General features: G+C 39.6%; 1 protein-coding gene across 8 annotated transcripts in view; it reads right to left on the reverse strand.

Moving 5' to 3' along the window:
- SPIRE1 (spire type actin nucleation factor 1) overlaps window positions 1-13465 on the reverse strand; it is a 204324-nt gene that overhangs the window by 157994 nt on the left and 32865 nt on the right. For all 8 annotated transcript variants that reach the window (XR_004486609.2, XM_033439466.2, XM_033439464.2 and 5 more), the window contains exon 2: window positions 2621-2655. Coding sequence is in view for 7 of the 8 variants with exons in the window: in XM_033439466.2 (XP_033295357.1) it covers window positions 2621-2655 (35 nt within the window). In the remaining variant the exon portion in view is untranslated. The remainder of the gene's footprint in view (window positions 1-2620; window positions 2656-13465) is intronic.

A 13465-nucleotide genomic window follows, 5' to 3' on the forward strand; every position in this document is an offset into this window, starting at 1 on the left:
CTTTGTCACAGCTTACCCTTCCCCCTCCCCATATCTTCAAGTCCATTCTCTAGTAGGTCTGTGTCTTTATTCCCGTCTTACCGCTAGGTTCTTCATGACCTTTTTTTTTTTCCTTAGATTCCATATATATGTGTTAGCATACGGTATTTGTTTTTCTCTTTCTGACTTACTTCATTCTGTATGACACTCTAGGTCCATCCATCTCACTACAAATAACTCAATTTTGTTTCTTTTTATGGCTGAGTAATATCCCATTGTATATATGTGCCGCATCTTCTTTATCCATTCATCCGATGATGGACACTTAGGTTGCTTCCATCTCCTGGCTATTGTAAATAGAGCTGCAATGAACATTTTGGCACATGACTCTTTTTGAATTATGGTTTTCTCAGGGTATATGCCCAGTAGTGGGATTGCTGGGTCGTATGGTAGTTCTATTTGTATAAAACTGAGAAATTTTGATTGAATCATTCAAATTAAAATTGTTTAAAATAATATTAAATATGTTAATATGTGTAACATTTTTATAGAAACTCAAAAAAAAAATAGTGAAAGGGGTGGTATTGTTTTACATTTTGCAAATCCCCCTCTCTCTCTGTCTCTGCCCCCTTTCTACCACTACCAGCATCAAATGTATGGTCTTACCCAAGCTAAAAAACAAAACAAAACAAAACTTCCTACTTAAACTATCTCCTCCTTCTCTGGAGTCAAACTTCTTGAAAAATTTCCCACTCCCTCTACTGCCCCTACTTTTTATTATTTTAATTATCAAAGTAATATACAGTGACATTCTCATTTCAAAACAAATCCAAGCAATATAGATAAACCACCATCCACAATCCCAATCTCTTCCCCAGAGGTAATGACCACTGTTACTCTATAAAATACCCTGAACCCATTCTGTAAACTGAATATTACACTGAACTTTTTTTTTTTTTTTTTTGCGGTACACGGGCCTCTCACTGTTGTGGCCTCTCCCATTGCGGAGCTCCGGACGCGCAGGCTCAGCAGCCATGGCTCACGGGCCTAGCCGCTCCGCGGCATGTGGGATCTTCCTGGACCGGAGCACAAACCCGTGTCCCTTGCATCGGCAGGCGGACTCTCAACGACTGCGCCACCAGGGAAGCCCCACACTGAACTTTTTATTTTCTCATGATTTTCCCTCTCCAAACAGACCAAAAAAAAAAAAAAATCTGAGAGTTCTGTTTAGATTCCAATTCTTTTGGTGATCCAAGTTATGGATCAAAGAGGAGATAACATGAAGTGACATTCCTATACAAAGCAAGTGCTAAACAAAATGTTAAAACCATGTTGATTTTATGGCAACAAAACATAGTAAGAATAATGAGATTTACGACTATGTCTTGTATGTAAAATCCTTACATTTCATTACCTAAATGCAGATGAATGCTGATTATATTTGTATCATTCTGATGTAGATAATAGTGTCTTTAGAGTTTATAAAACTTTTTCACCTATATAATCACTTTAAAATTTTACAACCCATGAGATTAACAGAGATTATCTTTAACATTTTATAAGTAAGAAAGCCAAAGTTCTGAGACAAAAAACTACTTGCTCAAAATTACATAGCTAGAAAGATGCACACCAGAAACCACAGACAGAACTTGTATTTTTGGACTCAAATCAAATCCCAATCCTTTATATCATATTGAACAATACATCAAAAATTGTCACAATATAAAAATATTAAGTTCTTGATCATTTTTACAGCTAATTTGGAAGAAATTACTTCTACTTCTCAAGTTGAACAGAAACATAAAATGCGTTGAATAACTTCTGAATGCAAAAAAGAATAAATTATTTTTGCTTCTTTATTATATAATATCCCTTAGGAATCTTACATCTTACTTAAAATAACAATTAAAATTTAATAAAACCTACATCAACATGTAAATGTATTATAAAATTAGAAAAATAACTTCTTAAATCCTTAATTAGGCATTGCCATTAACAAAAGACCTAAGACTCCTAATTAAGTATGACGCAACAGCTCCAGAAAAGACCACCACACATACATAATTCATCAATGCTGCCCTCATATTTCAGTGTCACCACTGAAATTTCTGCAAGGGACACATGGAGTCGCATTAAATTTCACAATCAGAATTTTAAATTATTAGAAAATAATAAACCTACTTATACAAATGACAAATCATTTAATTCATCAACAATCTTGCTGAAACACTTTCCAAGTCCCTATTTTTTCCTACTCCCAGGCAACTCCATAGGAGTCCAACACATTTAAAAGACTTATTATGACACACTACATTGGATTCTTTAAAAATTGAATGTAAACTACTTCTTATTAAGGGCTCTGAATCTTAGTTAACTCCATTTCATAAACAACAACATAGGAAATGTTTTAAACTATGACTAAGCTGATCTTTATAACACACCTTGACATTTTAAAACTATGGACGAGATAACTGATTTTTCTTCACATTTTACTCTTCCTAAATATAAAAGATATATACTTTCTCTCAGTACATCCTCATCAGAAAACCAAAAACCCATAGTGAGATATTTCAGAACTCAAGTTAGTCTAAATAGAACTTCAAAGCTGCATTACTGAGAAATATTTGAGGATTTCTCTTACCTCTGTTTCTGTACAATGTGAATATTCCAATTTACCTGTAATGAAAATACAAAAAGTTACTTTCAGAGGATTTTGGTTTTTTTATCATTGACAAAAAATATCTGAGCTATTCTGACTATGGCTTCATTATATCTATGAAAATTTATACAAAATAAAGGTGTTAGAATGACCAAATTTCTGGAAGGTCCTGCTTAAGGATTTAAGTTTAAAAATACCCATAAAAGAATAATAAAGAAAAAGATGGGAAGAACATGCTTAACTGTAATAAGATATAAAGCATACACACATATTTAATACATATATAAATTAATGAAAGTAAAATAAAAATATATTTTCTTGCTTTCTTTTTAAAATAACTTAAAATACTTTAAAGGCCTTTAAAAAGTACCATTTAAAATACTTTTAAATACCTTAAAAAAATCTTTAAAAGACTCTTGGGCTCTTCCCTAAATATATTTCCAGTTTAAAGTTACACTGATTGTTTCAATTAACGCAGAAATGTTTCAAACTCCTATTTAATATACGATGGTTATTTTTCTTTAATACATGAATAGACACAACCATATAATTAATTTAGTAATTCTTCCAGTAGAGGATCATCTATAGAATAACCAGACTGAACAATATTTGGCTGCACCAACGTTAACACTTTCTCGTCATCACTGAGACATAATACCAAAGAACATGTACAGTTACATATTTCTGTCAATTCGGGTGATTAAAACATACTTTCAAAATAAAAAGACTGCTATTTTTATTTTATTTATTTATTTTTTTCCCCTGTACGCAGGCCTCTCACTGTTGTGGCCTCTCCCGCTGTAGAGCACAGGCTCTGGATGGGCAGGCTCAGCGGCCATGGTTCACGGGCCCAGCCGCTCCACGGCATGTGGGATCTTCCGGGACCAGGGCACGAACCCGTGTCCCCTGCATCAGCAGGCGGACTCTCAACCACTGCGCCACCAGGGAAGCCCAAGACTGCTATTTTTAAAGGAGAATCACTTATTAAGTAGCTTTAACAAAAAGAATACATAATTTCTCCAGTCTACATTTCTTAAATTTCATTGTCCTAAGTTCAAATACATATTTATCTCTACCTCTTTCCCTCCAACCAAAACTATCTTTCCTCCTAGCTAACTCCTTCTCCCCAACAACTAATGGGTTGCTCCATTTTTTTTAATGATTAATGAGAATTTATATACCTTAGAGTCTATGATGATACCACCAAAAAAAAACATAAATAATGTTTTTATATGCCTCCTAACTCTTAAGATGAAAAATAAAGTTGAAACCCACATTTCTGTTGACCTAATGATACTAATGTGAAATACTGGCTGAAATTGAGACCAGAAAATAAGGAACCTTGGGTTCTGTGAATTAAAAATGATATATAAGCAATAAATAATTCTAAATTATATGAAGACACAGATAAAATGGGTTTAATATATGTGTGTATATACTAGAGTTTGATAAATATATAACTGTTATATATTTAGTGTTATATAAAATTATATATTATAGTTACATTTTTCATGTTATATATTATCTTTTATTTATTTATATATGACTGCTCAGAACATTAGTGCTTTTGGTAGATTAATTATACTTCACTCCTATAGAAATGGTAATTAATTTAACATAGGAAAGTACTGTGGACAGGAATAGCTCACAGAAGGGCACAGAATACCTCTCAGCAAATATTTACTGAGTGTCTACTCTGTAAAGGAGGAAGAGGGAGGGAGAAATACAGTATTAAGACAAGTCATAACAGAGAGTAACCTCTTTGAGGGTACATGGATACACATCTTCGGTATGATACATTCTCAGGGTAAAGAGAATTACAAAGAAAAACAATTTTATGTAGTAGGTTTGTTGTTGGTAATAGCGTTGGTGAAAAATTCTGAAACTATTTTGTATGTACTGTATCACTGAGCAAACTAGTAAATACAGTGATATTGTTGGGAATCAGCAACAGAGGGAAAAGAATATACACCTAACACGTGGGAAGCAGAGAAGAGTCCTGCAGTGGCGAACTGGACCAAGAGGTATTATACAACTTCAGAAAACCATCTATTTCCTAGCTCTGCCCTCCAAAAGAGGGAGAAGCAAGAGCACCCCAGTTTGCAAGAGCATTCCTAGCCCATTCCCACTCAAAGGAACCAGGACTCTGGGAAATTGGCAGAAATCAGGGCTGCGACAGGTAAATTATTAGATAAGCTTCATTACTTTGCACTAGAAAGTAATGAAGTACTCAAAGAATGACAGAGGTACAAAGTCCTGTAAGATTTTTTCAGTGACCTCTACTATAAAACTGAAAATGCTTTCCTGTAAGAGTACCAAAATTTTTGTGAGAACACACACTGCTTTCCGTTATTCAATCTGAACTGGTAAGTCACACAAATATGAAAAGGTGGTTAGGGACTTCCCTGGTGGTGTAGTAGTTAAGAATCAGCCTGCCAATGCAGGGGACACAGGTTCGAACCCTGGTCTGGGAAGATCCCACATGCCGGGGAGCAACTAAGCCCGCGAGCCACAAATACTGAAGCCTGCGTGCCTAGAGCCTATGCTCCGCAACAAGAGAAGCCACCGCAATGAGAAACCCGCACACCGCAACGAAGAGTAGCCCCCGCTCAACCCAACTATTGAAAGCCTGTGTGCAGCAGCAAAGACCCAACGCAGCCAAAAATAAATTAAATAAATAAATAAATAAGAAAAGGTGGTTAAGTATGAAGTGCCTGACCACCTGCACTACTCTGCCATCCAAATCCCTGCTCAGACTCTGACCCAGGAATCAGAAAATCCCAATTACATGACAGCAGAGCTTCAAGGAATCCTGGAAATGATCTTTCCCAATCCACTCATCCATAAATGGGTAATCTGAGCCTGAGGAGCCAAACATGCACAAAATGACAGAGCGAAGTGAAGCCTCCAAGGCTCCGACCCCCGCAAAAGTATCAGTGTGCTTTTGTTACCCTGCTCCTCCATTCCCACTTGCAGGGCCCAGCATCCCAGCTACCTACCACTGCTGACATTGTTTCTGGGGAAAGGCACCCCCGATTTAACAGTTGGAAACTTCCAGTACAGCACCTAGGATTTTCATGTGACACCTTTGAGCCTTTCTTCAAAGGCTGGCCACCTCTGTTTACAGAACCAGACCTAAGGAATCTCTCTAAAACCTACAATCTTATGACTTCACTTTCAACAATCCCATGACTTCACTTTCAACAATCCCAGTAACCTAAGCTGATGGTAGGCCTAAGCAAGGTTTGAGATTATTAAATGCAGTAAATTAGTTCTTTCAATTAAAGTAACAACTTTACTGATTTATTGATTCTATTAATTTTTATTAGGTTAAATTTAATTAGAAGGCTAGATTAACTATGTGATGATACAAAATAAAATCAAATATCTGAAATAGTACTTAAACATTAAGTTTCAAAATATTTTAACATTATCAAAGTACTTACACACTAGGAAGAGGGATGATTTGCATAGCAAGCCAAAAATTCAGTTCAGTATTTCTCAAAAGGAAAGAGCATTTTAACAATGCTGCAAGAATCAAGGCTGGGGTTTAGACCCTTCTTTTTAACTAATTCTGAAATATTTGATGCTCTTAAGATTTACTAGACAAGTTCCCTCATGTCCCAGTAAACAGAAAAACTATAAATTAACATAGAGTGGCTTTAAAAAACCACACTAGTCCTAGTATGAAATGTCTGTCATAAAGAACTCATCACCTAAGAAACACTGTCATCTTTAGCAGACATTTTAAATCTCAAATATTGATAATCAGATAATCCCACTCAGCAGGCCTGCTCAATAAGGTACCAGAGGGAACACATCCCACCCAGTAGGCCACTCAGAGCCCTGCTGTTCACACAGCACTTTCTGAAACGGCCTCACCTCAATGGAATCACAAATTCTGATGAACCACACAACTATCTCGTGGAAATTAAGGCACAGTTTCAAAAAAATTCACAGATGTTCACAGAGGTGAATAACAGTTTTAAATTAAGGTAGTACTCCAGTCTTCGGGGTAGAAACCTCAGCATATGGCTGAATTATCACACAGTCACATTATCAATATGATTCAAATTAGCTGAATACACAAAAGGCAAACTATGCCTGCCAAAAAGACACAGAATCCCGGTAACTTTTAGGATGAATAAATGGCTCTGAGAATTACTCTACAATTTTTTTCCTCTGTGACCAAACTCTGGGCAGTGTTTAGGTCTATCTGTTCTTTTTCATGGTGAAGCAAAGCAGTATCAATAGGTACACCTGCCTTCTCGCCAGCTCACTCCTATCCCCCTCGTTCCTTCAATAAATATTTACTGAATTCCTACTAAATACTACTGGTAACACTGATGATAAAGCAGCAAACAAGTCAGGCATGGTGCTTGCCCCATAGGGCTTACATGTTAGTGAACAGAGACCAAAGAAGGCAATCAAATAAAATAATTACAACTGGTTATCAATGCCATTAAGGACAGAAAAGGGAGAGAAAGAAAACAGCAGGAAAGACTCCTTGAGAAGATGACATTTAAATAGAGATCTTGAAGTGGGGTAGCAACTCACTGCAGGGTTGGGGAAGCCGCTGCTCTGTCTGGAACGAGGTAGCAGCTGTGGGAGGGCCCTGGAAGCTTCTGCAAGGACAGGCGGGGGCAGATCACATGGGCCTTGAAAGACAGTACAGGGAGTTTCAATCTGAGGTGAAGTACAATGGGAAGCTCATGGAAGATGCTAGAAAGAGCGTGAGCTGGTGCAAGATAGGTTTCCAGGTCAGTCATGCCATATGAAGAAAGCAGCAGAGAGGATCCAAGTGAAAGCCTGCGGTCAGTGAGGAGGCCACTGTCACTGTCTTGGGGAGCAACGGGGCTGCCAGCCTGGTGGTGGCAGCATCCAGGAAGAAAAGCAGCGGATGCAAGGTATGAATCAGGAGCAGAACGCACAGAACCTGCTGATGGGCTAATCACGGGTGGAGTAGGGGAAGAAGGAAAGAAGGATGCCCTGACCATGCTCCATTTTTCCAAGGAAAGTATTCTCAACGACTTGATCAAAACTGATCAACAACAGCACTAGTTTAAGAACTCAAATATTTTATAAGAGAGAAGTAGTAGGCTTTTTGGACAGTTTTTATATTAATACTAGAAAAAAAAAGAGAATAGTTTTGAACAGTTAACAGGCTAAAATTTAGCAATAAAATAATTCCTGCAGCCTAACCAAGCCTGGATTTCTGAAACACCATGGCCACTGAGGGCTTAGAATCCATGATCAGCATATACTTTAGTTTGCTGGGGGGGGGGTTGTTAGTTTGTTTGTTTTTAGGCCGCGCCATGCAGCATGTGGGATATTAGTTTCCCGACCAGGGATCGAACCATGCTCCCTACACTGGGAGCACAGAGCCTTAACCACTGGACCGCCAGGGAAGTCCCTAGTTTGCTGTTTCTGTATCAAAAGTAAGGACAGGGAAACTCTCTAATCAGCTTATACCCAGCTCCCCCATAAAATCATTTTTTCCAAGTTACATTTTTAATGAGGAAAAAAAAGCTATACATTTGACACAGGAAACAGCTACATAGAGGATACTTTTATTTTGACTGTTAAATTATAAAATCATTATCCTCTATGTCAAACAAATTCACTAGTTATATAAATGCTCAAAGATTAACAGGAACTTAGAATGTAGAAATGGGAGAAAACTAGTATACTCTCTGACCAGCTAAAGAGTTTCATTAAGTTTCTCTTCTTGTCCTGGCTGTCAGTAAGAATGAAATAAAATTTAACCTTCCGGGGCTTCCCTGGTGGCGCAGTGGTTGAGAGTCCGCCTGCCGACGCAGGGGACGCGGGTTCGCGCCCCGGTCCGGGAGGGTCCCACGTGCCGCGGAGCGGCTGGGCTCGTGGGCCGTGGCCGCTGAGCCTGCGCGTCCGTGAGCCTGTGCTCCGTAGCGGGAGAGGCCACAGCAGTGAGAGGCCCGCGTAGCGCAAAAAAAAAAAAAAAAAAAAAAAAAAAATTTAACCTTCCACCACCATAATGTCCCTGTGCTAATATATTTCTTCACAACTGCTGATGTTGAAGCAGTTGAGTATCTAAGTAAGCTTTCTCTTGGTTGCCTTGGTAAGGCCATCTGGTACAATAAGTATCAAGAAAAAGCCTTTAGATTTTGACAGGCCTAGGTTCAAATCGTCCTTCCATCACTTAATAATTGTGTGATGCGACTTTAAAATAAGATACTTCCCAGAGTTTTAAGCTTTCTCATCTACAAAAAAAGTGGGATAATTCCAACCTCATGAGGCCAATACGAAAATTAAATGAAATAAAAAATGTTTTGAAGCGCTCTGCATAATGCCTACAGTAGGGGCTCAGCAACTGGTGGGCTTATCATCACAACCCTGTGAAAAGAAGGGTGATGTGGACACATGAAAATAAAGTCCTAAGTAAAACCGGCAGCATGAATTAACAGAAAGATCTTAGTATTCTTCAAAACTCTTGTGATAAAATGTTCTATAGAGAAACTGAATATAAATTTTTATGTTTACCAGATTACAACCATGTAAAAGAGGTATAGACTTTGAAATACAAAAAGTAGCTAAGTCATATGATGGATTGTTGTAAAATTCAGCTCATTTTTATACCTGCTCACTAAGATCTTTAAAAGCCACTACCTTTTACTCTACACCTCTCTCCAGAGCTTCCTAACACACACACTCTCCTCTCCTCATGTGATGGTATCTGGGTGGGGGCGGCGGGGGCGGGGGGGGGGACAACATCAGCAGAGGCTCAGGCCAGGGTAGTGGGAAGGGGGGTTTCATCAGTTATTACTCAAAAGTGAAATAAGAAAGTCTGGAATGGCCATATCTATCATCAACCCATAAAGAGACTACATAAGCCAAATAATGACACCCCCGCCCCCAAAGATGTCCACATCCTCATCCTCAGACTCTGTGAATACATTACTTTAACGGCAAAGTGATTTGCAGCTGTGGTTAGGGGTCTTGAGGTGGGGAAGAGTACCCTGGATTATCCAGGTGGGACCAATGCGATCACAAGGGGCCTTACAAGAGATCCAGAGAAGGAGCGGTGGTGATGGAAGCAGAGGCTGGAGTGACATGATTGCAGGAAGGGGGACACAAAGCCAAGGAATGTGGAAAGCCTCTCTAGAGGCTGGAAAAGGCAAGGAACAGATTTTCCCCTGGAGGCTCCTGAAGGAATACAGCCCTGCCAACAGCTCAATTTTAGCCCATAGGACCCATTTTCAGACTTCTGACTGACAAAACTGTAGGATAATAATTTTGTATTGTTTTAAGCCACAAAATTATTGGTGATTTGTTACAGAAAACAAATACACAGACCATTAAAAAGTCAAAGCAATATGACGCCCTCTCACCATCCCAAACATGACCTTCAGGCCACCCTGTATACTGGCTAATCCCATAGAGAATGACCCACAGGGCACAGGACAACAGAGCACAGTGGTTAAGAGCAAGGACTCCGGGCCAGACTTTGGGGGTTTGAATCCCAGGTGGGCTGTTGGCTGTACTTAAGGCCTCTACACTTCACATCCCATTTGTAAGGTGGAGGTTAATAACAGTACCTATCACAGGGTTGTTGTGAGGAGCAAAAGTAATAATCAAAGTAAACTGCTTAGCCTGTCACCTGTCACACGATAAGTACTTGATAAAACATTAGCTCTATTACCACTTAAGTCTTTGAAGCATTCTCTCCAGGGAGAAAATAAGTCAAAAAGACTTTCCTCTCCCAAACCCAAAAAGCTGTGGTCCACAGACCGCTTGACCCCTCAGATATGGAGGTATAATTGACAGACCCACACCCATGCCCTGGCCTGTAAGGAGGAAGCCCGCCATGCCGTCTGTCCACCTTGAGTCCCCTGCACCTGTACGTGCTGCGTCAGCCACAGGAGAAGACATGGGGCTCACGGCCCTCACCCCACTCTCCTCTGTCCTCCCCTCACCATCTTCTCTCCTCCCTGTCCCGTCCAGGGCATGTAGTGCTCATCGTCCACTGCCTGTGCACAGGCAGAGAGTCTTATCTTACCTCTCAAGTTCTCCTTCCAAAACTGACAGTACTAAGAATGATTCCGGTTATTATAATTTTTCATCTCCCTACCCTGAATAACTCTGGTTGAAAGCTTCATTCAGATGGACTGACAATTATTTTCACAAGGCCCCAATCTTAAAGGAAATGCTATGATCAATGGAACTATTCTGAACACCTCTGCCAGAAACATATTAAAGACAAAAGGCATCCATCCAAAATTTCCTAGACATTTCTAGATATCCATGTCATTCAAACCACCCCCACAATGCTCTTTTAAATTCTAAGAAAATAAATTATTGTTAATGAAATATTAATACTTCAAATTAATCCACACTTGCTTTATATGGATCAAACATATTCTACCTGCTGGTGTGAAGCCCAGACCTGAGAAGCACTGCTGTAAAACCTTCATTTTTACAGCTGGGGAAGCTCAAGCTCTGAAGAATAAAATGACTCAGGGAAGGTCAAAGAACTGGGACCAGTCACCCAGCCCAGTAAGGGAGAGACTACGAAGCAACGAGTGCCCAGAAGTGAAGCACGGGTTGGCACTAGGGGGCAAAGTTCAAGAATAAGTGAGAGAGTGGCATGGACATATATAACACTACCAAACATAAAATAGATAGCTAGTGGGAAGCAGCCACATAGCACAGGGAGATCAGCTCCGCACTTTGTAACCACCTAGAGGGGTGGGATAGGGAGGGTGGGAGGGAGGGAGACGCAAGAGGGAGGAGATATGGGGACATATGTATATGTATAACTGATTCACTTTGTTATAAAGCAGAAACTGACACACCATTGTAAAGCAATTATACTCTAATAAATATGTTAAAAAATAAATAAAATAAAATAAAGAATACTAACAACAAATTTTGCTAAGTACCAGGACTTCCCTGGTGGTCCAGCAGTTAAGACTCCATGCTCCCAATGCAGGGGGCCTGGGTTTGATCCCTGGTCAGGGAACTAGATCACACATACTGCAACTAAGACCTGGCGCAGCCAAATAAATAAATAATTTTTTTTTAAATTTGCTAAGTATCACTTTGGTTTACTCATCCCCTGCTCACAACTAATAAATGTGGGCAGAGAAAAAAAATATGATGTGTTTATGTGAGCTTTATAAGTCCCTTTAATAAGACAAAGGAAACCCCTGAATAATCAGTGTGAACAATACACTTAATCACATTTTGTAGGATTTGGAGCATAATCTTACCATTTTAAGGAAGTATAGAACTTAAAGCCATTATATGTTTCCTTGTATAATCAGCATTGCTCTTATAGATGACTGATTTTTTTTTTTTTCCTGGCCACGCTGTATGGCTTGTGGGATCTTAGTTCCCGGACCAGGGATTGAACCCGGGCCCTAGGCAGTGAGAGCGAGGAGTCCTAACCACTGGACCGCCAGGGAATTCCCTTCAGATAACTGATTTTGATCCTGACCCTGGTGAGGAACATAACCTTTCATCTGAGTACCACTTATGGACGAAGCATTCATTCATCTCTTCACTCATGGACAACATGTCTATGTGACAGGTTCTCCCCAGAATTTGACTCTCCTTCCTTGAGATCATCTGACCCCATTGGCAGACTCTGCCCCAAGCCAGGCTCTAGAACCTTCAGCGTCAAGTCACCTTTGCCATAAACCTCAAGTTTAACCCAATTCTGAAATGTGGGGGCTTCTGCTTTAACTTTGAGACTCAGACAGTACTTTGCATCCTAGATCCTGTAACTAAATCCTTTATCTCAAAAAAAAAAAGGAAGCAAGCCGTGGCTTGGCTTATTATTGCCAGTTGCCTTCCTAGGGACTACCTAGCCCTTGGACCTAATATCCCCAGCAGAGACCACTTGCTGACCCTTATCTGCAGCCCCTGCCTCCCTTCTGATTCTGCTTGCTCATCCGACGAACCCAGCTGACTGCCTTACAGAGCTAACACCCCTGATTTCTGCCCCTCCTCCACCACCAAACCCTCCCAACCTATTCCATGGCACTAGAGTAATCAAATATAACTGAGCCTGTTCTGAAATGAAAGTCCTAGTAATACATTTTGTTAATTATTAGGTTATTTTTTTCTATTTAGCAACCTTAATTAACTAAACTTTATATCATCTCATAGAATAAACATCATTAAATGTCAAGTATTTTCTACTGAAAAATAATTACTTCAGTTTCAGCATAACTTTTTTCAACAAAACTCAAATACTATCTTTGTTTCATGTAATTTAGCAACACTCAAAGCTTGTATAGCAAAGAGGTTTCCCCTCCTGTGCAGATTCTAGTCGAACAGTAGTGGCTGTCTAGGATGCCACTTTCAGAAGAGTTCTGAGGGCAGCTATGGGGTGGGAGGAGCCCGTGACCATTTAGTAATGTTTCCATGGCACAGAGGGATGGGCAGTGCAGAGGCCACATTTCTAACACTCCTGTGTTGGATGCGATGATGGAAGTTGTGGTCCTTTTCATGTACAGTGTGGATTTGGGTTAAAAAAATTTCCCTAGTGATATTAATCCAAACATTAGTTGCCTGAATTTCATGAGACCTCAAAAATACACTGAGATCACAGCACTTTATCACTTTTCTTCAAGAACAAGTAGAACTTGGAGGGGAATTCCCCAAGCCAAATCATAAAAAGAAGATGACTAGGGAGTGTCAATCCCAAATGTTCTCATATTTCCTATCAATTGAAAAAAATCTGGCTGTCATGCATTTCATACCCTGTGTATTCTCCTAAGAATCTCCTCTCCACTGTGGCCTCTGATCATGTACGAGACCATCCTAGCCAAGAGGAACCCTGCC

This window comes from Orcinus orca, chromosome 15 (genome assembly GCF_937001465.1).
Source record: "Orcinus orca chromosome 15, mOrcOrc1.1, whole genome shotgun sequence".
In the NCBI taxonomy this organism is placed as follows: Eukaryota; Metazoa; Chordata; class Mammalia; order Artiodactyla; family Delphinidae; genus Orcinus; species Orcinus orca.